General features: G+C 49.6%; 1 protein-coding gene and 1 long non-coding RNA gene across 2 annotated transcripts in view; one reads left to right on the forward strand and one right to left on the reverse strand.

Moving 5' to 3' along the window:
* The window catches only part of HCN4 (hyperpolarization activated cyclic nucleotide gated potassium channel 4), a 45,436-nt gene that overhangs the window by 17,995 nt on the left and 1,763 nt on the right, over positions 1 to 25,678 (forward strand). The window contains exons 2-7 of the mRNA XM_077122358.1: positions 5,163 to 5,586; positions 15,625 to 15,786; positions 20,466 to 20,684; positions 24,583 to 24,729; positions 24,838 to 25,078; positions 25,423 to 25,587. Of these exons, the coding sequence (XP_076978473.1) occupies positions 5,163 to 5,586; positions 15,625 to 15,786; positions 20,466 to 20,684; positions 24,583 to 24,729; positions 24,838 to 25,078; positions 25,423 to 25,587 (1,358 nt within the window). The remainder of the gene's footprint in view (positions 1 to 5,162; positions 5,587 to 15,624; positions 15,787 to 20,465; positions 20,685 to 24,582; positions 24,730 to 24,837; positions 25,079 to 25,422; positions 25,588 to 25,678) is intronic.
* Positions 20,103 to 22,009, reverse strand: LOC143651582 (uncharacterized). The gene is made up of 3 exons (XR_013160053.1): positions 21,933 to 22,009; positions 21,097 to 21,197; positions 20,103 to 20,205 (listed from the first exon to the last, which is right to left on the reverse strand). It is a non-coding gene; the product is annotated as an uncharacterized LOC143651582 (long non-coding RNA).

Below are 25,678 nucleotides of genomic sequence, written 5' to 3' on the forward strand. Positions count from 1 at the left end.
ACCATCAAGGAAAAAGCCAAGCAAGTCTTGGTCATTGCTTAGGGGGCCTGCAGGGGTGGACAGGTGGGATGGAGGAAAGGGCAGCTGAGGATGACTATGAGGTTTTGATCCTGGGTGATGGAAATGCTGATTAGGCCACTCAGCTTTGAGGAAGGAGATGCTGAGTTCAGCTTTGGTCTTTTTGGGAGTAGGAAACAGCAGGTCCTCTAGGTGGACACATTTTTCTGGCAGGTGGGAATGCAGAATTAGTGCTAGGAGTAGAGTCTGGGTGAGAGCATTCTGCACAGAGGGAGAGAGTAAAAGATAGGGTTGTGGATGTCCCACTCACCTGGGAGAAAGCATGAAGACCTGTGGCCTACAGTCAGCACTGTGGGGGCACGGGGGGTCTCGGACGAGGCCTGTCAAGGAGACCACAGTGATCTGTGATATCTAAAATCAGCTCTATTTGTCAGAAATTGGAGATGCTCAGAAGGGGTGATGAATCCTTCCATCCTGAAGGATGGAAAAGATTTTAATGGACAAAAAAATGACATTCTCTATTTTTTCAGCTGACAAGATTCCTAGTGGATATCATTCGTGCCAAGATGTATGCAAGAAAGTATGCATATGTGAAAATGGATCTGTGTATGAGGGAAAAATGAAACAGGAGTGCATAGATGGAGGATGTTTACAAAAATGTATTCATGGGTGTGAGTGCATATGTGTGTACATGTTTGTGTGCTCATGCACACTCAAAGGCAGGCAAAGCCATAACCTTTTCAGGGGACTCCACTCCTTCCTCCATTTTTTTTCATCCTTCATATCCTCTTCAGACTCCAGGAAAAGAGAGGGTCCTTCGTTTGGTTCTTGGATCTCTGAGTTCAGTGCCAGAAGACTCCCATCTTCTTTCTCCCTTAAGGCCCTAACTTTTCTCTCAGACCAAACCATGAAATGTCCTAGATATCAATGGGAAAAGGCTGTTTAGCTTTTTGCCATTCTGTATTGTTTTTCCACATGGGTCCTTCCACTTCAAAAGCTGGCTTAGAGGCTGGCTTCTGCTGAGAGGCCAGCTGCTTGGCAGAATTGAGGAAGGACAGACCTGGGACTGGTTACCAAAGAAGGGAGCCAGGCCTGGGATCCAGGGCTGGTCCAGGGTCTAGAGCTGAACCTGGGTTGGTATCTTGCTGGCCAGGACCCCGTCTAGCTTAAAGAGCACTGAGGTGGGTAAGGACCTTCATTTTTGAGGAGACCAATGTCTAAATCAGGCATGTGCCAATTCCAGGAGCTTGTCCTAGTCTTACTGTCCATTGCCATAACATCCAGCATGTACTCTGGATTGTGGGATTTATTCATTAATGATTCTAGGGACAGTGTGGATGGGGTGGGGGGAGATTTGGGTATCTAGCTTGAGGCTTTAGAAATGCCACTATTCACTCCTTTTTAGACCTTAGGTTTTTTTCTACAGGTTTGGTACAACAGTGCCAAGATGACTGCTGAGGACTGGGGTGCTTTAACACTTGAAAATTGTGCAACACCCCTTGATCTTCCTTTGAGATGTTTTTGCAACCCCCTCTTCTGCTCTCTTGTGTCTGGGGCAGGGGCTGCTTTTGATGGTTAGACTGTCCCCTCAGTGTGATGCAAAGGTGCCAGAAAAGCTCACCAGCCCCCCATTTCCCACCAAGAGGCCTAAAATCCAAAGAGGGCAGACTCCAGAGTCCCACAGACCTCTCTGAATCTTGGGTCTGCTTCTCACTACCTGTGTGGTCTTAAGTAGATACTTCTCCTCTCTGATCCTCCATGTCATATATCAAATATAGAAAATCGCAGCCACATTAGGGCCAGTGTGAGGATTAAATGAAGCAATGCATGGACATCACAAATTGTTCAATGAATGTGAGACGTTTGGGTTCTTTCAGAATGAAGGCTTTTTCAGTCACTAAGGAGCCCCTGATGAAAATGCCCAGGAGCATAAGGAATCATTTGATATGCTCCTGACCACCAGATGGGGGGAGAGGAGGGGCCACAGAGCCAAGGACACCGGCAGGAAAGCTGTTGACATCTTCCCCTGGATGGACCCCTGGAGTGAGGCTGGCAGGAACGACTGGCGCTGTCCGTGGTGCTGAACACCATTTTTGGCTCTCGCCAACCTGGGCTTTCAAAACTGTGAAGTGTCTGGCAACGAGAAAGGAAGTGTAGCCAGTGAGGCCAAGGGAAGTTCCCAAAGCCCAATACCTCCCACTTTCTCCAGGAGTACTTTCCTGACCCTCACTTACGTAAGTCACCCAAGCCCACCTTTCTCAGATGCTTGGGCTGCCAGGAGACAGTATCTTATATCACTGCCCGGCATCACTGTCTTCTATCTAAGCCTTGTCCTCTGGGACAATGAGCTTCCTGTGGCTGATGTAAATAAGTTCTTTTGTCTGGTTGGTGAATATTGCCACATCTGGCTATCAGGGGCTGGTCCTCCTGGGTCTGTTATAGGTACCCCTCCACCCCCACCCCCCAGTACATGCTTTGCTTTGGTTTTTCAGTCTTCCTCCTCCCTCACCTCTTTCCTTTGAATTTGTTGGCTTGGATAATTTACTTTTTCATTTAATAAAATAGGTAAGCATAGATGAAAAGCACTTTACAAATATCAATTCATTTAATTTCTATAACATTTCTGCTAGAAAGGTACTGTTATCCTCACTGAGCAGAGAAGGAAACTGAGGCCTAGAGAGATTAAGTGATTTGCTAGTAAATGATGGAGCCAGGAATCAAAACCATTTAGCTGGCTCCAGAGCCATTGCTTCTTACTAGCTGCCTCTCAATAAGCTCTATGAGGCTCCAGGAACAGTGGTTTGTGGGGAAGAGTGCTTCACTATTTCGACCCCAACCCTGATCAGACACCAAAAATATCTTTGAGCATCTGGAAACTCATGATTGAAACAATTAGTCCGAATGCAAGGAAATGGGTGTTTTTGCCTCATATAATTTGGTTTTATGAAGAACACTAAATGCAAACATTCTCCTGTTAATTACTGTCTCGAATTTGGTCTGTAATTGAGGGAACTAGATCTGGGTAGAGCGTGGAAACCCGCTGGAGTGGCAGGCCTGCCCGAGTCAGCATTCCCAGCCGCCCTGTGCCTGCTTTGTTAATTTTAGAAACTCCTCCAGCCTGAGTGTATTATTAGCTTTATGTACAGAGGGCCACATGCCCTCAGTAGCCTCTCTATGCCACTGTTTTGTTTTTCCTAAGAGATTAAATGAAAAAGAATGACAGCGGTGTGTATACAGGGGCGTTTGCACACTGTGTGTGTGAATGAGGATATCTGTGTGTGTATCTAATGAGTGTACACAGCTGCCTTTGAATGATACGTTTGGGCTGGTGGGGGGGGGAGAGGGTACACAGCACAAGAGCACCCCAGAGAGGCGGAAACCTGGTGCCCACAACTCATTAGCAGTAAGGCTGTGTTCTTTGTAGTGGGGCATCAGGGCTGGAGTGTGATGGCTGGTGTGGGTTGTCAGGATGTAAGTTGGGTTCTCCAAGCTGGCTTAGGGGTATTGGAGCTGTAGAAAGGGCAGGGGGCAGTGGGACAGGGAAGGAATTGCACTTGACCTCTAGGCACCAGCCTTAGATTAGAAGCCTTTGCCCCATGAAGGCCAGTCTTGGGGGCCTGGAGGGCTGCCTCTATGGGAGCCACCTTTCCCTGAGCTGTGTGATGTGGGACAGCTGTCCACCCACCTTCCGTGAAGCAGTCTCTGCCCTCTCCTTGACTTCCAGCACCATTTTGAGGTGCACTGGCAAAGAAAACAGTTTGCTATGAAGTATTTTTTTCTTTTTAAACCTGGAGCTCTACAGACAGGGGTGCACTTTGGTCTTGCAGTAGGACCCTCTGAAGACTAGAGAAATGCTTATGTGTTTCTCTCTCACTTCTTTCCTCCTGGCTTCCCTTAAGTAGAGAGTTGAAGATGACTGAAAGGTTATTTCTCTTGGGAGAAGACCTGCTAATTTCTGTCTGACTTAATACCTTTATGTCATTGTGTAACTAACTGTCTAAATTAATAGCAGAAGAAACAGTTCTGCAGTGCGAGCCCTGAAGCTGGCCCTGGGGTGGCTGGTACCTGGAGCAGGACCCCGGAATTGTTGGCCATGGCTTCTAAATATGAGATCTGTGCCTACCTACAGGCTATCTCCCCTCTCCAGTTGGGCTGCTGCTGGGTCAGGTGGGAGACAATGGGGTACAGGCCTGGTGAATTGGCTTTATAAATTGTTTGACCTCTCAGAGGCTCTATATGAGGATCCTCGCCCCACCCCCATCTGCCCCTCAGGATGGACATTACAGATGTTGTGAGGAGAAATGGTGCTGGCAGCCCTGGGCTGGTCACACTTCAAGGCATTACTCATGGGTGCCTGAAATTCCCCCATTTAACAATTCCTGCCTTTGATGATACTACTCTCCCTCATCCCTCTCCCCTTGGTGGCTGACCCCTGCCTTGGGAATGTAAACCCCTAACAGGGGAGGGAGATGGTCAGACATTTTGTGACTATAGGGAATGGACCAAAGGGTGACCCCAGAGAACCAGTGTGGGAGAGGGTCAGATCTGAATTATAGGACTGACTGAGGGCTTCAATCCTCATTGCACGGTGGGGAAACTAGGCCCAGAGAGAGGAGGAAAACCTACCCAATGCCATACAGCATGTCAGTGACAGAGCTGCAGCTGAAGCCCGGGCCTCCTGCCTCTCAGTGCCTGCTGGTCTGGACTTCCCTTGTGCTCTGGTCACGGTCCATGGCATGTCTGCCTGACAGCCTGTCTCAAGCCACGCTGACCCTCAGGGGGGATGGAACAGCCTGGCCTGAGCCTGGAGTGGTGCAGGGCAACATGCTTCTATATCCGAAGTAGCCTCTCACTTCTCCCAGATGTCGTGGTTTGGTTCACTTTGCAACCTGACTCCCGCTGGGACTGGGGGTGGGAGTAGGAGGCTTGACATCAGGGGAGCTCATGGAACAGCAGGGCCGAAGGGATTCTCAGTGAATGAAGAGCCTCTTTAGGTATCTTTGCCCTGGAATCTGCCAGTCTCCACGTCTTGCTCTTGGGCCTCTCTCCCTGAGTGTCTGGGAACCTCCTAGACCTTCTCTCTTGCACATTCACTCTCCCCCATCCCTCTCCCCTTGGCCACTGACCCCTGTGTCTCTGGGCAGATTTTACTGGGACCTGACCATGCTGCTCCTGATGGTGGGAAACCTGATCATCATCCCTGTGGGCATCACCTTCTTCAAGGATGAGAACACCACACCCTGGATCGTCTTCAATGTGGTGTCAGACACGTTCTTCCTCATTGACCTGGTCCTCAACTTCCGCACGGGGATCGTGGTGGAGGACAACACGGAGATCATCCTGGACCCGCAGCGAATCAAGATGAAGTACCTTAAGAGCTGGTTCGTGGTGGATTTCATCTCCTCCATCCCCGTGGACTACATCTTCCTCATTGTGGAGACACGCATCGACTCAGAGGTCTACAAGACTGCCCGGGCCCTGCGCATTGTTCGCTTCACCAAGATCCTCAGCCTCCTGCGTCTCCTGCGTCTCTCCCGCCTCATTCGATATATTCACCAGTGGGAGGAGGTGAGTGGTCAGCCCCAGACCTCTCAGGGGAGGGGGCTGTTTCCCTCTGTGGGCGTGAGGGGCCAGCAGGTAATCTCAGTCAGTTGGGTCTGGGCTGTTGGATTGTAGCAGGTACACCTGCTCCAAGAGGACAAACACTAGGAATTTCTTACTAGCTACTGGGTAAAGCACTTTATACGCAACATCCCGTTTAATCCTCATAACCACCACACTGGTTACATATAGGTTTCCCACATGAAGAAGCTGAAAGACAGAAATATTAAGTGATTTACACAAGGTGACACTACTGGTAATGTGAACTCAAGCCAACTGACTCTAGAACCTGCACTGGTAACACCAGTGCTATATTATAAGGGTCGCAAACTGCTAAGCCTACAGGGGCCAGGTAGGGAATGTGGATGGGTGAACAGGACCAATTGGAACCCAATAGGGAATGTTGTGGACTGGGGAAAACTGGAGAACACACATTCTGGCTATAATTTGGCAGCCTCTACTCAGCTCTAGCCAATTATTGTGGGAATGGGACCAGGGTTGCTAGATCTAAAGATTATCATGAGAAAACAAAATCTGGATTTTTATACTAAATTTTTTGGCAGCTGTCTTAGTTTGGGTTCTTCTGAAGCAAACCCTGAGATGATTCTTTTAATGGATATATTCTCAGGAAAATCTGGTAAGGGAGTAGGGAACAGGGATAGGGAAAGTAGGAAGCCTAACAAGGGTGGGACATCAAGCAAAGTCCCAAGGTGGGTGGGAATTTGGCTCAGTCCCACAGAGGATATCTGGGGACACTTATCCCAGTCAGGGCAAAATAGTTGGAATTTTTCTATTTTCTTCCCTGTCAGTCATTGCTTAAGGGCACTTCCAACCCCCCAGTGTTAGCAGGCACAGCAGTTCCCAGCAGCCTGGAGCAGGCCACTGGCAGATGCAGGTACTGGCTGTTGGGAATGAAAGCCCCTGGGGAGCTTGGAGGCACAGTGCATAAAAACTGTAGAGGAATCCAAGGGGCTCTGGGCAGAGCACACTGTTTGGGATGAACCTAACTCGTCCACAGGCAGAAGGCAGTCAGTCTGCAGGAGGAAGAAAAGAGAACTAAGGGCTGTGATTTGAAGAAAAGCAGGGTGACCTTACCCAGTGTTTCAGTCTGTATCTGCCACCCACCCAGATATGCCTTTTGGCAGTAGGCCAGGCCAGCCTGAAGATCCCGGAGTAGAGGGAGATAAGCCGTGCAAGGTGGGAAGCTCTTCCTGCTGTGTCCTGCTGCTGCACTGCTGGTCCCCCGGTCTCCAGAATTCCTTCATGATCAGGATACAAAGCCTTCCACCTCCACCCCCCAACAGAATCCTGAGCCCCAGCCCACAGCCAGCTAATGGTTGAGACACAAGCAGATTCAGGTCAGAGACATCAAGAGCGCATGTGCCTCGGGAGAAGTGCCTACACCAGCTTGGCAGAATTCTTTTGTGGTAGAAATTCTCTTTGGCTTGAAAAATTTGCATTATTCCTGCTGATAAAGAGTGGCAATGACTTGCCCAAGGTCACACAACAGACCTTCAGCAGAGCTGGGGCAGAGCCCAGTTAGCCCTCTCAGCTCCCAGAGCAACCTGGCAGTCTCAGCCTGGCTCAGAAGAATGCTCATAGGCTTGGGAGATAGAACGACATTTGAGACACAAGTTAAAATCCCGGCTCCACACTGTCTGTTTGACATTGGTGTCCCTTACCTCACTGAGCTTCAGTCTCTTTATGTGCAAAATGGGGTACCTTCCTTCCTGGATCATTGTGAGGATTAAATGAGAACATTTGTAAAGCCCTTAACACAAAGCCTGGAACAGAAGAGCCAGTTAGTAAATGCCCATCATCCCACCTGATTGCCTTACCAACCCCTATACTTCTATAATGTGTTTTACTTTTCTCACTTATTTTTCACCCATTATTTCTTTAGTTCTTCCAACCCACCTGGCAAGGTAAACAGGGCAGAACTGGAAGGGTCAGCTGCCCCAAAGGTGAGATTTTTAACTAGGATGCCTGATGCCGGTTCCATGCACTTGCACCCGTGGGTGACTGGACTCAGTTCACTCCCAGCAGGCACTCACTGAGCTCCCACCTCATGCCCTGTCCTGTGTCGGGCACCAGAGACCACAGGGAGAAGAGGCAACTCCCAACTGAGATTGGGAAGGGGCAGCAGAGTGGGTTTCACGGTTGGAGGAGGAATTCTGTTTGACAGGTTGAGTTCGAGGTACCCATGGGACATTTAGGCGCAGAGAGATGTTGGCATGTAGGTCTGAGTTCATGGGTGGGAGGGAACAGTGCCTGTTTTGGGGGCCGGCTAGGGCCACACTGCATATCAGTACATGAGAGATGAAAACGTATTTCCCGGAAGTCCCTGAGAGGCTTGCCTCCTGGTTTCTGAATCAAATTGGATTCCTTAGTTCCCCCAAAACCTCTACCCCAGCCTTCCATCTGTCTTAGATTTGCAGCTAGATTGTCACTGAAAGCAGGGTAGTGGCTGGCTTTTTCGGCGTGGGCTCATGCCTCCAGGCACCAACCTCCCTGGGGAACAACCTTGCTGCCTTCTTGGGCCAGGGCACTGAGGCTATGATGTTTGATGGCAGTTGGCAGAGTTGCCAGGGGCTGGGCAGGGCGAGCCCCAGGGCAGGAGCTAAGCTCTTTTTTTGCCATGCCCACACCCTATGCCCTTGTGAGCCCAGGGCCATGACTCCCAATCCCTCTGGCCCTGCTCCCTCTGGGCTATCTGAACTGATCAGGCTGATGTCCTAGCCTTTCCCTGGGGTAGACCGAGGCCCAATCCTGTGGGACTTCTGGATAGGAGATTCCAGGAGGCCAGATGGAAGATTCCCTGCCCCCTCCACATGTACCCTTATCTCTCTTACCAGCTGGGGAGGAAATTGCTTTAAGTTGGTGTCTGCTGGGCATAAGGCCCAGCCAGGGGCTCCCACTGGACCCCTGGGATTGGATTGGGACTTCCCATATGGTCCCAGGGAACTCCCCCTCCAGATCCTGAACAGTTTACTTTATTCTGGGGCTTCTTTCTGCTCCCCTCGACTGCCACTGAGGGACAGCTTGGCTTGGGGGCAGCAGGAAGAGACCCTTTGAGCCTCAGGTCCCTAGTAGACTTAAGGAAGGGAGAATTTAGTAGAGAAAGCCCTGCCCTGTCTCTTCCTTATCTCCCTCTGTGAACCTCTTTCCTTCTTTGGCCTCGGTTCTCCCAGTTGCACTCTGATGAGACCCCACGAGTGCTCTGATGTCCTCTGAGTTTATGGCTTCCAGGGCCCAGCCCCAGGTCCAGTCCGCTTGGAGAGGTTCCGGTGAGCTGATCCTGAGGACATTATTGTGGCTGAGGGGTCTAAAAGAAGAAGCCTTGAGGTGGCGGCTGGGGAGTCTGCCTCCCATGTCTGGGGGAAGCTCACCCAAGGCCCCTAGGGAAGCTGTAGTATATGAGGCTCCTGAGCCCCAGGCTCTTCCTCTGTCTCCCCCAGCCCAGTCCATCCCCGCGCCCGCCCGCCACGAGGAGATTTCCTAAGAGTTAATGAAGATCTTGGGAGTCAGGGGAAGTTGGAATGGTCTGGGGAAGGTATAGGCTGCCTTCTAGAGGACTCCAGCCTCTGCCTCCATCCTGGGCAATCTAGGTCAGCGTCCTCCCTCCCAAGCCTCTCCCAGTCAAGCCTCTTCCCTCCCTCTGAGGTGTGAGCTTGTTATAGGCATGGAGGCTATTGTTAGAAACCGCCAGTTGCCCCCCTTTGTATGTTCCCCTGCAGGGCCCAGCACCCCAGCGGCCCATCCCAGAAGCCTCTTCTCTTCCTTGATAGCTTGGAACAGTAGATGGAGGGCTGGAGGCAGGAGCCTGATCTAGGGATTGTGCAACCTCTGTTGGGTGCCCTCCCCCTGCGGGCCTGGATTTCTCCATTGCTCTCAGAATCTGGTATTTGGCATCTTTGGGGAATGGCCCTGGGGGCCACTCTACCTCTCTATCAGCCCCCCATGAAGGAACCCAGCATGGCCTTCAGTCCAGCTGCTTCCAGCCACTCTTTCTTAAGCCTAGGTCAGGCCACTTGTTCCTGAGATACAGGTATAAGTTTGTTCTTCCTTACTGAGGAGGAAAAAAGTCCTCAGGAGGGAAATCAACCAGGTCCCAAGAAGAAGCCTTGCTGGAAACTCTGTGGTGATCTGACCCTCAGTTTCTGGTCTCTCACATGGACTGAGAAATCAACTCTTTATTTTGAGAGTTGGGAAAGAGAAAAAAGGGAAGGAGCCGATGTGTGCAGACCTACTATGTCCCCACTATGGACGTTATCTCACCTCATCTCAGCCCTGGGAGTTATTGATCCATTCCACAGATGGTGAAACCGAGGCTTAGAGTGTAGAAGGCACATACCCTAGGTAGGAGATGTGTTAATCTCTCCTTGTATTGCATTTGAGCAACTATACAAGGAGTGGGAGCAGGGCTTCCCTACGTGCCATGTGAGGTACAGAGAGTAAGCTGCTGAGGCTGCCCACCTGTTGAGGCTGTGGTGGCCCTGCAAATTAAGTTGCTCCAGACCACAGTCAGAACCAACACCATAAAAAGGGGTTTTAATAAAGTATAAAGAGCAAGATAAATATTTGCCAAGTGCAGCTGACTGGCAGGTGTCCTATAGCTCCAGCCCACAGCAGGGACACATAAGTGTCTAGCAACTTCTCTAAGCAACGTCCAGCCTTGCTCTTGGCAACCATGTCCTGGGGGAATGGGGTGAGTGGCCTCGTAATCTGGGGTCCCCTCTTCACCTGAATGGATGTGCCCCATGTCCCAACTCTTTGCAGGAAGTTCAGACTTTGTCACATCAGTAGCTTTGGTTTTGCAGTGTCTGAGAACCATCTGCAGTACCCCTCACCACCTTCACCTACTACTACTGAACACTCCCTCCATTCCTGTCCCTCATCATCACCCCACTGCCCCAGAAACCCCTCCCCCAGCCCAACATCCCCACCCCCACCCTCATCCATCACCACTGAACACTCCCAGCATCTGCCTCCTTCATCAGCTTCACTCACCAGGCAATTTTCCCCGATGCTTTCTGTAGGATCCATACGTCTGTGTCCACCTGGAGGAAAAGGGCACCTTTGTTTTTCCCGTAGAGTCAAAGGCAGGTTCCCTGTAGGCTGCACGTGCCCAGAATGGGTGCCTTTTTCTAATTCCTGGTATAGACTAGTGGTGGCCCTGATCCCCACCCCAACCCCATCACTGTCATTATCACCTTCGTCACTAAGCACTTCTCAGCTCCTGAGACCCTACCACGTGCTCTGTGCCACGTTCATTACTGAGAACATGAAAAAGGCAAAATTAGACAAGGACCTTATCTCAGAAGAAAACTGGTTACAAAGGGAAGAAAAACAGTTGAAACTAAAATACAAAACAAAACATCACATAAAAAAGTGAATCTTCTGTCATTAAGACCCAGAGTGGGGTGGGCCACTGTGGCTCAGTGGCAGAGTTCTAGCCTGCCATGCTGGAGACCTGGGTTCAATTTCCAGTGCCTGCCCATGTAAAAAACAAACAAACAGACAAAAAATTATGAAGACCCAGAGTGATTCATAGAAAAGAGCAATTATTGTGGTTTGTAGCAATCTGGGACATTTTCTGGAAGTAGCCTGAAGCTTCCTTTAGCTCTGATATTGTATCCATTAATTCATTTAGGCATTCATGCATTTACTCAGGCAATCAGCATGTTTCTAAGTGTTGACTTATGTTAAGTACTGAGGGATACAGATGTGAAACACATATAAAGACCCCTGCCCTCATGGAGCAAGTAAATGACATTTAGGAAGAAATAAGTCCATGAAGAAAATACATTGGGGCGAAGAGCTATGGTGAGGGTGGGGGAGGAGAGGTGCATAGCCACTTTACAGAGGGTCCCGGAAAGCCTCTCCCTGGAAGTGGTGTCGGAGCTGAGACATGACAATGGAAGGAGCTGGAGGAAAGACAGCACAGGCAAATGAAATAGCCAGTCCAATACGGGGGCCCTGAAGCAAGAAGTGACTAGGGACACTGAGAACTGGAAAGAAAGCGAACGTGGCTAGAGGGCTGAGGGATGGAAAGAGTGGGAAGGTGAGCTGGGCAGAGGGGCAGGGGCATGGACACTGAGGGTCACAGTGCGGCAGTTGGTTCGCACCTTAGATGCCATCGGAAGTCACTGAAAGGCTTACAGTAAGGAGACATGCACTGATTTATGTCTTTAAATGGTCTTTCTAGCTGCTTCGTAGAGAAAGGATTGTGGGACAGGGAAACCCATCAGTAGGTTGGGGCAGTTGTCTTGGTAAAAGATGAGGTGTTTAGAATAGAGTAGTATTAGGATTGGAGTGAAGTAGATGAATTAAAGTATATACTTAGAGAGTTGCGCCAAAAAGAATTGGTGATAGAGAGAATGTGGGGAAGGGGTGAAGGAAGGGGTAATCTGACAGCTATTGGGTTTTTGCTATTCAACTCCAAGGCTGCATCCAGCTGAGTGAGCTTAGAGCCTGGCCCTCTCCTAAGCTCCCCATTGTCCTGCCTGAACTCCTCACTACTGGGCTTCTAGACACATGTCCCCTGGTCCTTTCCCTGGGTGTGACTTACCTTCCCAGAAAGTCCTTTTCCTCTGGGGAAGCAGGCGTAAGACCCTCACCCTGAACCCCTCAGTGGAGGGGACCTTCTCAGGCATTGACACAGGCTGACCTCCTGGGGATGTGCAGCAGACATTTGGGGTCCCTTTGAAGGTACCACCCTTAGACCCAGGCAAGAGAGCGCTGGTCCTGAGCCCACACTTTTAGAGGGCTCCCCTCTCCACAGTGAGGGGTCTATAGGGCCCTACCAATTCTTCCCAGATCACACTCCAGGTAACTGGGACCCCAGAACTCCTTAACCCCAACAGCTCTGCTTCTGAGTCCAGAAGCAGGCCACTTCCCCAGGTGTGTGCCCAGAGGGGACCATCCTGCTCTCAGCACACCCCTATGCCTTCTTATGGGCAGCTGTTTGTGGGCCGAGCATGAAGCTTGATGTGGGTTAGGGTCCCTCACTGTGGAACAGCAGGGAAGAGAAGAGGAGCGGGCCATGTTCTGGCGTGGCTTTCTAGGAGTTCTAAATTCAAAGCTGACCTTTCAGGACGTGATGATATGTTCTGTCAAGGTAGGAAGATAGACTGTATTTTCTTTAACGGTTGATTTGATTTATAACTTTAAATATCCAAAGCTGTGGTGTATGGAACTCTATTGGTCCCCTTGCCCTGGACCCTGAAATGTTAGGGGCATTATCTGCTTTCCCAGCTAAGTTCTCGATGAAGCACGCGGGGAAGGCTGCCACCCTGTTCCTGCCCATCCACTCGCACTGCAGCCAGCAGCATTGGTTTTCTTAGCCTGTTCCTAATTGGTGGCAAAGGACTGACTATCCCCTGGGTTCCAAAGGCTGGGAAATGAAGAAGCTTAATAACAAGCTTCTTCATTGTGTGCATCACAGTACCCCATGCACTTTCTTAGCCTAAACTTTCAACATTTCGAGCAACCCTGAGAATTGGGATAGGATGGCTAGGGAATGGGGTTGCAGTAAATATTTAGTTTGTTTTAGTTGGGGAGACTGAGGTGTGGTGGGAGATGAGGGCAGGTGCTGGGGACCATCACGTCAGAGATGGTGGGGAGCTGAAGACTCCTGGTCAGCCAAGGCTCAGAAAGGTTAGTGACTTGCCTAAGGACACAAAGCTGTCTTGTTTACTTAGTTCAAGAGGCAGAAAAGGGATCTTCCCCCAGAGCCACTGCTGGTATTTGGGGAAATGCTGGTGGAGCATGGGGATAGGCTGATGAAGGCCTCACAGGCCCAGGATCCAGGCCACCAAGCCACAGTCAGCAGTGGACGGGTGGACCAGAGGGTCCAGCTTCATCCTCGGGTACTCTCTGTGTCCCAGACACAGGCTCCAGCACAGCCTGAGCCTGACCCTGGTCATAGGACTCTGGCCACAGAATGACCTGCCTGGTCTCCATTGCCCACCATTCCTTAAAGGCCATGGCAGACACTAACATGTGTTGACTAAGCCAAGAGTGAGCACACTGACAGCTGGAGGGGTGCTGTGCTGCAGGACACACAGCATTGTCTGAAGCATCACACTGTGTACTTGGCATATAGGAGGCTAGAGCCCAGAAAGTCCCATCTGGCTCTTTGCTCACTTGTGGGGTGCGTCTGGGCTTTTCATTCAGCCTTTTTTGGGTTTTAGTTGCTTTATCTGCAAAATGGAGCTACTGAAAACCACTTTTCCTTCTCTGGGACAATCTAATAATCGATTATGATGTATAGGCTTCAGAATCAGGCAGACCTTGGTTCAAAACCTACTATGATCTTGAGCAAGTGACTTTACTTCTCTGAGTCTTGGTGTTTTCTTCTGTAAAATGGGTTAATGATATCTTAAGCAAACGGTTGTTGTGAGTTTAAATGAGATGATGAATGATGGGGCACACATGCCCTCACTCTAGTGTATTGTCATCAGTTCATCTGTTGACAGAGTCACAGGCAAGCAGGGAGACAAGCTTGAGGTACCAGCCAGCCTTCTGTGAATTTTTTAAATGCCTGTTTGGGTCCTGAAAAGACTCAACATCCTATTGTCTGGTGCATTCAGAGTTATGCCCTTCATGGGGCCTCAGGAGAGCCTTGCTTTGGTTTATAGACTGTGAACATTGGTTTTCAGAACCCAGGCTAACCTCATATGTCATAAGGGGAAACTGAGGCCATCAGTATCAGAACATTCTGACAACAGTTACAAGGTTGTAGCTAGAAGATCACTGTACAGAGACTTGAAATATCTAGGGTCTGTCTTCTTGTGCCTCAATTTCCCCATCTGAAATGGGCTTAAATTAGTCTCTTTGGCATTCAACAAGTCTATCATTTTGGCCCAAAAGCCCCTTTCCAGAAGGGGTATCTCTGCCTGGGAATGTAATAGAGGGACCAGAACTGGGGGTGGGTGGCTAAGTGGGTGAGACCCCCAAGGTCTCCCAGGCCAGTGATAAGGCCAGAACTTCCAGAGACCTCCCTCCAGACTTCCCTCCATCTCTCCATTCCCAAGTGTGACCCTTGCCAGAAACTGAGCTGCTTTGGGGAGAGAGAGGTGGGGAGTATATGCCCACCCTTGGCCCTGCTCAACCACACATCCACACTCTGTCTTGGAGCCACAAGGAATGGAGATAGATGGATGGCAGTGGACTGGGGTTGAGGGTACTGTACTTTATTAAACTATAAAGGGAAAGTATTATGACCAATACATATTAATTAATAGTAAAGATAAAGTATTAATAATAACTTAATAATGGTTTGCAATTTATTGAATACTTCAATACCCCAGTACTAAGCACTTCATAAGTATGATTTAATCCTTATGACAACCTACTCAGGTAAGAATTTTTATTGCCATTTTCCAAATGAGGAAACCTGATCAGAGAGGTTCACTGACTTTTCAAGGTCACACAGCTAAGAATTGGGGGAGGAAGCAGGCCTGTGTTCAGCCTTTCTGAACTTAGAGCCTGTGGGTTCATGCTGGCCCCTCTGCAGTTTCACAGGTGCCTTAGGCAGAGCCCTCTGCCCGGGGGCTGAGTCCTGAGTGTCAAATGACCCTGGTTTGACTTTTGATCTTGGGTCAAAGGGGCTTAGTCTCCCTAGGAGCCTCAAGTTCTTGTCCCCAGATATCTTCTTGCCCTGGGAAAGCTGATGAAATAGCTTCTTTGCCTACTTTATGGGCTGAATGGGCCTCCAGCTACTCTCCTTCTGCCAGTCCAGTCTGGATGGCTGGACCTCTTCGGTAGACCCACACCATGCACCAATCCCAGGCATCCTCCCTCTGCTACCCTACAGCTTGTATCACCTCCTCCAGCTTGCCTTCCCCCCTCAGCCACAGCCTGGCCCTGCACCAAGCCTGGCACTCTGCAAAGTATGTGCAGGGCAGTGCCCACACTCAGCTCCAGGGTGTGGGAGGCAGGGGCCCTGCTCGCTCCCAGCCACCCACCCATGGGGCCATCCCCTCCTGCCTCTGCTGGCAGATCTTCCACATGACCTACGACCTGGCCAGTGCCGTGGTGCGCATTGTGAACCTCATCGGGATGATGCTCCTGCTCTGCCACTGGGACGGCTGCCTGCAGTTCCTGGTGCCCATGCTGCAGGACTTCCCCGACGACTGCTGGGTGTCCATCAACAACATGGTGGTGAGTGCGCCCAGTCCGCCCTCCTGCGCTGTTCTCCAGGGCTGCGGGGCCCGAGGCCAGAGAGGCAGAGCAGGTCAACAAACTTGAAACTCCTGAGTCCCAGGGGGAAGAGCCCGGCCCCCATCGATCCATTGGGCCTGGTACAGGCCCAAGCATTTGCCGCAAGTCCCCGGAGTCCATCCACAGACCTATCCCCACACCCTGCTTACAGCTTCCATAGGAGTTGGGAACCTCAATAATTGGCCCTAATTTTTCCCAAGGAGACTTAAGACTTAAGTGTCCTCTGATTATATCAGATGTGGCCAAGCTGGGCTTGGGGCTCGACCTCTGTTCCCCAGAGGCAGACCAACCCTTAAAAGCCGAGCCCAAGAAAGTAAATCTGCGAAGGGCACTGTTTGCAGCACATACAGACTCCCAGGTCACATGACTCCACTTTCTGCGCCATCAACAGTGCTGGGATGTCCTCACCACCCCTCCTCTCCCCACCCCCACCCCACAAATCTCCTAGAGGCCAAGGTCCTGGTCACATGGGGTCCTGAGCTGGAGGGTAGCAGGATGGGGTAGGGCCTTATCCCCTCCCTACCTCTCATACTGCTTGAGTGAGAGAAGTTGGAATCAGGGCCATGGAAGCCCCAGGCAGAGTCCCTCCCCATCCGACCCCATGAACAGAGTGACTCCAGGCAGGGTTTTGGGGCCAAGGAGGACCCCCTGGACCTGTGAGCCTTTCTCTCTGTCCATCTGGCTATAACCCCTGCCTCCCCTCTTTCTCTCTCCCAGTCAGTACAGTTTGGTCTGAAGGCAAATCCCCAGGGCTCCAGGGGAGGAAAAAAGAGCTTTGAAAGAGGTAAAAAAGACCCTGAGGCATCTTTCAGCATCAAACAGGCCTTTACAAAACAGCCTTTTGATGAGCTATGTGTAAATGAATGGGCCATATGGATTGAATTTCCAAGCCTCCCAGGCTCAGCAGCAAGGCCGGAAGCTCCGACTGGAGGCTGCTGGGAAGGAGCCCAGGTCCCTTCCATCTCTGGGGATCAGCCCCTCGATCCCTACCCTAGTGTGGTCTAGAGTCACCAGACCAGTGAAGCCAGCTCAGGTTTGTTGAGCACACTCTGAGTGACCTTGAATATGGCACATGGGCTCAGTGAAGCAAGAGGAGCTTCTGTATCTCCCTCCAGTTGCTGGGAAAGGCCTGGTAACCGTGCACATGCTTAGGTCGCCAGGCACAGGCCCTGTGGGTTTCACGTTGTTGGTAATCCACCTGCCACGTGAGCAGAGACAGACACTGGGGAGGTGACTGGTGCTGGGGTTCGGCTGGCAGCCCCTTCATCTAGGGTAGTTTCCTCTATGTGAGGGTAGCAGACCTTTGCATGCACTAAATTCAAGACATGGCACTTAGGAGCCCAGTGTTCCCACACTGAGCCTTCCTTGAGATGCCAACTAGCTTTGGAGACAAAAATAGCCTGGAGCGTCACTCCTGGGCTCCCTGTTTCCACCCCCAGGCATTGTGTGTTTCCTGCAGTCCACTTCTGTGGGGGGGGCTGCAGGAACTGAGCGCGCTGTGGGCAGTGTTCATGCTTCATGCAGGAGGTGGAGTTAGCTTTGGCATCACTTTAATTCTTGCTCACCCAAAATGAGGACAGTGTTTTCAGCTCAGTCTGCCAGAGCTTGTCCCCCCAGGGGAAGCATATCTGGTTTTATAATTGAGGTCAGTGGGGAAATGGGCTTCACTTGGCAACAGCTGGGTGGCGGGGGGAGGTGAAGGAGCTATTTCTTTTTTTTTTTTTTTTTTTTTTTTTTTTTTTTTTTTTTTTTTTATTAACGGAAAGAAAAAAAAGAAATTAACACATTTAGAAATCATACCATTCTACATATGCACTCAGTAATTCTTAACATCATCACATAGATGCATGATCATTGTTTCTTAGTACATTTGCATCAGTTTAGAGGAACTAGCAACACAACAGAAAAAGATATAAAATGTTAATATAAAGAAAAGAAATAAAAGTAGTAGTAATAGTAAAAAACAACAACAACAAACAAACCAACAAGCAAACAAAAACAAAAAAAAAACCCTATAGCTCAGATGCAGCTTCATTCAGTATTTTAACATGATTACTTTACAATTAGGTATTATTGTGCTGTCCATTTTTGAGTTTTTGTATCTAGTCCTGTTGCACAATCTGTATCCCTTCAGCTTCAATTACCCATTGTCTTACCCTGTTTCTAACTCCTGCTGAACTCTGTTACCAATGACATATTTCAAGTTTATTCTCGAATGTCCATTCACAACAGTGGGACCATACAGTATTTGTCCTTTAGTTTTTGGCTGGATTCACTCAGCATAATATTCTCTAGGTCCATCCATGTTATTACATGGTTCACAAGTTTATCTTGTCTTAAAGCTGCATAATATTCCATCGTATGTATATACCACAGTTTGTTTAGCCACTCTTCTGTTGATGGAGATTTTGGCTGTTTCCATCTCTTTGCAATTGTAAATAACGCTGCTATAAACATTGGTGTGCAAATGTCCGTTTGTGTCTTTGCCCTTAAGTCCTTTGAGTAGATACCTAGCAGTGGTATTGCTGGGTCGTATGGCAATTCTATATTCAGCTTTTTGAGGAACCGCCAAACTGCCTTCCACAGTGGTTGCACCCTTTGACATTCCCACCAACAGTGAATAAGTGTGCCTCTTTCTCCGCATCCTCTCCAGCACTTGTCATTTTCTGTTTTGTTGATAATGGCCATTCTGGTGGGTGTGAGATGATATCTCATTGTGGTTTTGATTTGCATTTCTCTAATGGCCAGGGACATTGAGCATCTCTTCATGTGCCTCTTGGCCATCTGTATTTCCTCTTCTGAGAGGTGTCTGTTCAAGTCTTTTTCCCATTTTGTAATTGGGTTGGCTGTCTTTTTGTTGTTGAGTTGAATAATCTCTTTATAAATTCTGGATACTAGACCTTTATCTGATATGTCGTTTCCAAATATTGTCTCCCACTGTGTAGGCTGTCTTTCTACTTTCTTGATGAAGTTCTCTGATGCACAAAAGTGTTTAATTTTGAGGAGCTCCCATTTATTTATTTCCTTCTTCAGTGTTCTTGCTTTAGGTTTAAGGTCCATAAAACCACCTCCAGTTGTAAGATCCATAAGATATCTCCCAACATTTTCCTCTATCTGTTTTATGGTCTTAGACCTAATGTTTAGATCTTTGATCCATTTTGAGTTAACTTTTGTATAGGGTGTGAGAGATGGGTCTTTTTTCATTCTTTTGCATATGGATATCCAGTTCTCTAGGCACCATTTATTGAAGAGACTGCTCTGTCCCAGGTGAGTTGGCTTGACTGCCTTATCAAAGATCAAATGTCCATAGATGAGAGGGTCTATATCTGAGCACTCTGTTCGATTCCATTGGTCGATATATCTATCTTTATGCCAATACCATGCTGTTTTGACCACTGTGGCTTCATAGTATGCCTTAAAGTCAGGCAGCGCGAGACCTCCAGCTTCGTTTTTTTTCCTCAAGATGTTTTTAGCAATTCGGGGTACCCTGCCCTTCCAGATAAATTTGCTTATTGGTTTTTCTATTTCTGAAAAATAAGTTGTTGGGATTTTGATTGGTATTGCATTGAATCTGTAAATCAATTTAGGTAGGATTGACATCTTAACTATATTTAGTCTTCCAATCCATGAACACGGTATGCCCTTCCATCTATTTAGGTCTTCTGTGATTTCTTTTAACAGTTTTTTGTAGTTTTCTTTATATAGGTTTTTTGTCTCTTTGGTTAAATTTATTCCTAGGTATTTTATTCTTTTAGTTGCGATTGTAAATGGGATTCGTTTCTTGATTTCCGCCTCAGCTTGTTCATTACTAGTGTATAGAAAAGCTACAGATTTTTGAATGTTGATCTTGTAGCCTGCTACTTTGCTGTACTCATTTATTAGCTCTATTAATTTTGTTGTGGATTTTTCTGGGTTTTCTACATATAGTATCATATCGTCTGCAAACAGTGATAGTTTTACTTCTTCCTTTCCTATTTTGATGCCTTGTATTTCTTTTTCTTGCCTAATTGCTCTGGCTAGAACTTCCAACACAATGTTGAATAATAGTGGTGATAGTGGACATCCTTGTCTTGTTCCTGATCTTAGGGGGAAAGTTTTCAATTTTTCCCCATTGAGGATGATATTAGCTGTGGGTTTTTCATATATTCCCTCTATCATTTTAAGGAAGTTCCCTTGTATTCCTATCTTTTGAAGTGTTTTCAGCAGGAAAGGATGTTGAATCTTGAAGGAGCTATTTCAACAATTAAGGGACATCAGGGCGACTCAGCCTTGAGACTTTTGGTACTCAGGGGAGGTCCAGGCTGCCCCTGAGGGGCTGAGAGATCAGATGAAGGTTGGGTTGGGACTTCCACTCTGGCCCTATTGCAGGAGAAAGACCGACATGGGGGAGTCACATCACACGTTGCCAGCTCAGGCCTATTGGGTCAGTCCCCAAAGGCTGTCAGCTTCCAGAAACTCTCGGAGGCCCGGGCTCAGCCACTGGGAGTGAGTTAGATTGAGGGCTGGGAGGTGGTGGGGCCTTCTCCAGGTGCCAGTGAGAAGGGCCTTCCTGCTCATTGGCCCGAGCCTGTTTAGCCCTCCCTTCCATCTGTGTATCCCCCCCATGCATCTGTCCACAGAACAACTCCTGGGGAAAGCAGTACTCCTACGCCCTCTTCAAGGCCATGAGCCACATGCTGTGCATCGGATACGGGCGGCAGGCGCCCGTGGGCATGTCGGACGTCTGGCTCACCATGCTTAGCATGATCGTGGGTGCCACCTGCTACGCCATGTTCATCGGCCATGCCACCGCCCTCATCCAGTCCCTGGACTCCTCCCGGCGCCAGTACCAAGAAAAGGTAGGGTGGAAAGCCACGGTCCACCCAGGCCTCACAGGAGAACCTGCCATTAGTCCTTCTCAAAAAGGAGCACTGACTGCCAGCCAGTGGGCACCCACCAGGCCGCAAAGGGTCCAGCCTTGTGCTCAGGACTCTCAGTGGGGGGAATGGAGAAGGAGGGTGGCACCCCATAGATAAGAACCACTTCAGCTCCCTGGCCTTAGACCTATCAATGTCTTTTTGTCTGCACCCACCTTTCCCCCCTCCTGATGTGACTGAGGGCCCATCTCTCCCGACTGAGGATTCTCTACCTCCCATTCCCATGGTGTCCTGGATCTAATGTCTCCCCACTTTCTCAGGGACCCTGCCTTATCCATGGATCTCTCAGCCTGCAGCTTCTCCCTCTCCTCTGGCCCTTCCCGCCAGCATTTACACTTGCTCAGTCTCTCCTTTCCTGAAAACACCTGTCTTGGCCATCATCCCGCTTCAGCTTCTGTCTTTTCTGTTGTCTGCCTCCTTTTCATGGACAAATTCCTAAAAAGAAAAAAAAAGTTGTTAATGCCTGCTAAATCCACTTCCTTCTGTTAGCTTATTAAATCTAAGCTCACCGATGCCCTCTGTTTCTAAATCCAGTAGATCCTTTTCAGTCCTCGTCTTGCTCAACCTCTCAGCAGAATTTGACAGCTACCATGCCCTTCTTGACTCCTTATTTGGTGTCTGTGACCAAATGCTCCCTGGTTTTCCTCCTACCTGTCTGGCCAGTCCTTCTGAATCTCCTTTGAAGTCCATGTTATCTTAGGCCTATTCTCGCTGATCCTCTCTCTATACTGTCTTCCTTGGTGTTATTGTCTTATGTTCAGCCCCCCACCCCCCACTGAATGCACCCTTTGTGTTAATCTATATGGAGTGGGGCTCAAATTTATATAATCAGCCCCTTCTTCTTTTCTCAGCTCCAGACTGCCTATTTAATGCCCGCTGGACACCTCAACCTCACTGTGTCCAGAATTAGAGCAATCTCCCTTCCCATCTCCATTCCAAACTTCCATTCTTCCCTATCTTAAAGGACACTAGTGACATAGTTGCCCAAGCCAGAAATGTGGAGCCAGCCCAACGCCTCTCCACTGCACTGTCCTTAATAATCACCAAGCTCCGTCACGAGTGCTTACTCACCTCTCTATCCCATCTGCTCTAGTCACCAACCTCTCTCTCACCTGAGCCACTACAACAGCTTCCTGGCCCTTGTGTACCACAGTGACAGAGAGCTGTTACCTGGAGCAAATCAGCTTGGGTTCTAATCCCAACTCCTCTGTGGACGAATGCTTTGTTCTTGGGCATGTAAACTTCCCGTCTCTGGGCCCCATTTCCTCATCTTTTAGCTGGGCGTCATAATCGTAGTTATGTCAACAGGTTTAGTGAGGACTGAATAAATACATGTCAACCCACAGGACCGCGTAAACATATAGTAAACCATTCATAATAAATTAGCTAGACAGCCTTCACTCTGCCACCTTCTGCTCCAGCCTTCACATTAGTAGATAGAGTGGCATTTAAAAAATAGAAATTTGATCATATTACCCCATTGCTTAAAACTCTTCCAAGCCTTCACATGCTCTTAATGTGTAGATTAACTCCTAAGCATGTTTTCTTACCCTGGCGTTTAGGAAACATAATCCAGCCCCTGCCCTTTTCCATCCTCAGGTATCTCCAGGGGCCCCAGTGCTCTCTGTTTCAGCCTCAGTAGGCTCTTCCCTGATTGCACATGCCATGCTCTCTCCTGCCTTGGGGCCATGACTAAACTGCAGCTAAACCTGGAGCTCTCCTCTTCTTTTCATCTGATTCCTTCTTCATGCTCAGCCTGGATATTACCTCCTTGGTGAAGCACCCCCAACCCAGTCAGCCCTCCATCCCATTATGCAACCATGGCACACCCCTTAATTCTCCTTTACCACACTTTCCATCCAGTAATTATTCAGTTAATCATATGTAGCTGTTTGTTGAACCCTCTGTCTTCCCTGTTGTGACTGTGGCTCCATGAGGGAAGATCCAGGTCTGTCGTGTTTGCCATCGTATTCCCAGTGTCTGACATATAGTAGGGCTCGGTGTTGATTTGTTGACTGACTCTGCCTGCCTCAGGTGCTTCCCAGGAGCTCCCTGACTGGGGCAGCTGGCAGCTGGCAGCATTCAGGCATGGAGGCGCAGGCCCCATGAAGTCAAGAGGATGACCTGGGGAGAGCCTATTGAGTACAGGGTCGATGGAAGGGCTCGGTTTGAGGTGGCAGTGGAAGAGGAGATGGAAGAACCTTCTAGGCCTGTCATCATGATGAACATGAGCAAAGTGTATGGAAAGGTAGTGAAAAAAATAGTCATGGTTAGAACAAAGGGTTCTGGGTCAGGAGTAAGGGGGCAGGGAGAGAGGGGGTCAGTTATGAGGGTCAGGGCTTAATTTAGGGTCAGGGCAAGGATCATTCTGGAGCCTGGATCAGGGAGCAGTACGTTACCAGGGTCAGGACTCTGTCTATGACCAGAGTCAGGGGTCAGTGAGTAACCAGGGTCAAGCCTCAGCCTGTGACCAACCTCAGAGCCTAGTTTATGATTAGGGTCAAGACTCAGTGTGTGACCAGGATTGGGGCTCAGTTAGAAGCTTAGATCTGGGACTAGGATCAGGGATTAGTTTAGAAAAAGGACAGGATTTATTCTAGGACCAGAGTCAAGTCTACCTATAACTTCCCACCCTTGTTTTATCCTTTGCTTAATAGCTCTCCAAGTTTTACTGATTCACCCAGAAATCTCTCTTAAATGTATTTCCTCCTCTCTATTCCTACTACCCTTTCACCTGGACCACTACAACAACCTTCTGATACCTTCCCTGCTTCCATGCTCTCCCTTCTCACCTCTGTCACTCATCCATGAGCGGTGGAAGAAATTCTCTATGCCCTGTTTCCACAGCTGCCAAGGAAGTCACTGCCCACATGGCTTGACATAATTTAGAGCAGACAGGGACCAGGTTGGCTGGAAGAACCTCAGAAACCTTCATCCCCCTCAATTGCCCATTAGCATCTCTAAGCAACAGTGCTGGATCCCCATGTCTTTGGAACATTAAGATGGGAGAATAGGCTCCCCTGTGTCTGATTCTTGCTAAGATTACAGGGACTTCCCTTACTTCCCAGTGTGAAAAAAACAGTTATTACCTAATCAGTGCCTTCTGTCCCAAAGCTCTTACCCACATTCCAGGGATGGTTGGAGTAACTCCTAGGTGGGTAGGGTCATTTCTTATTTGGGTTGGATTTGAGCCCTGAGGACTTAGGTTCACAAATCTCTTGTGCCCAAACCTCTTTGAAGGTCCTTGCTCTACTTGCCCTCCCCATACTTACCCACCCCTGCCCCCAGCCTGGAGTTGCTCTTCAACAAACTGACACAGGGGCTCACCTGAGGCTATGTTGGGACACATCTTGTGGAATGGGTCATACATTCCTGGTTCAACCTCCCATTCTTCTAACTCACTGCAGCCCAATCCTGTTGATTATGTCAGCCTGTTACCATTAGTAGGAAACATCTCTTCTCAGAGTCATTGAGGCCTCTCTGGTCCACATAAAAAAGAAGTTACAGAGGAAACTTGGTCAACCTCCTGGGTCTGTTGGCATCCTATAGCCAAGCTTTGGACAGTCTTTGTTGTCCGTGCCCATCTCCATAGTATTGCACCCAGAGAGGATGGAAACTCTGGTGGAGCTCCCCCTCCTGCACCCAAGCAACTGGGTACTCGTTATGGGCTCAGTGTGACCACACCACACCAAAGACGTTCAGTCTCAGGGAGGCAACGTCTGCCCAGCTGGTCACCAGCAGTTCCAAGGCTGGGGGTGCACAGGCTGGGACCATGGCTGGCTTGGAGGTGACACCCCTCTCCCTCTCTCCCGGGACTCAGTACAAGCAGGTGGAGCAGTACATGTCCTTCCACAAGCTCCCACCTGACACTCGGCAGCGCATCCACGACTACTACGAGCACCGCTACCAGGGCAAAATGTTTGATGAAGAAAGCATCCTGGGCGAGCTGAGTGAGCCGCTGAGGGAGGTGAGATTTGTAGACTGTCCGAACCAGGGAAGGGAGCCAGGTCTTCCTGCCAGATACCTCACTTCATCTCCTTCTTCTGTTTCCCAATCAATCCCATCTGGTGAGCAGGAGATCATCAACTTTAACTGCCGGAAACTGGTGGCCTCCATGCCGCTGTTCGCCAATGCAGACCCCAACTTTGTGACCTCCATGCTGACCAAGCTGCGCTTCGAGGTCTTCCAGCCTGGGGACTACATCATCCGCGAAGGCACCATCGGTAAGAAGATGTACTTCATCCAGCATGGCGTGGTCAGCGTGCTCACCAAGGGCAACAAGGAGACCAAGTTGGCGGATGGCTCCTATTTTGGAGGTGAGGTGGCTTGGAAGGTGGTGGTGGAAGGACCAGGGAGTGGGCTGGGGAGACACCGAGGGTGACAGAGGTATTGAGTGGAACTGGAGTGGGTGTCTGCAAACACAATATGGGGTGGGGGGTTGTAGGCCTAGAGATGGGAAAGAGCCTGGCACGCAAGTTTAGGGTGGGGTAGGGTGGGCATCCGGTGTAGCTACAGCCTCAGCATGGAAACTTGTAGACCTGTCAAGGCTTCTGCACCAATCAGTGGGGACCCAGGGCATACTGGAGCAGGAGACCCTCAGGAGTCTACTGGGTGGCCCCCGGCTGTCCATGCGCCTTCCTGATTCCTGACGTCCTGGCAGAAATCTGCCTGCTGACCCGGGGCCGGCGCACGGCCAGCGTGAGGGCCGACACCTACTGCCGCCTCTACTCGCTGAGCGTGGACAACTTCAACGAGGTGCTGGAGGAGTACCCCATGATGCGGCGGGCCTTTGAGACTGTGGCGCTGGACCGCCTGGATCGCATCGGTGAGGGGGACGGGCGGGAGGCCAGGAGGGCAGGGCTCCCTGCCACGTGGGGTGGGGTGGCCACCCCGTCTCCTTCCCCGCTCCAGCTTGA

This window comes from Tamandua tetradactyla, chromosome 12, assembly GCF_023851605.1.
Source record: "Tamandua tetradactyla isolate mTamTet1 chromosome 12, mTamTet1.pri, whole genome shotgun sequence".
In the NCBI taxonomy this organism is placed as follows: Eukaryota; Metazoa; Chordata; class Mammalia; order Pilosa; family Myrmecophagidae; genus Tamandua; species Tamandua tetradactyla.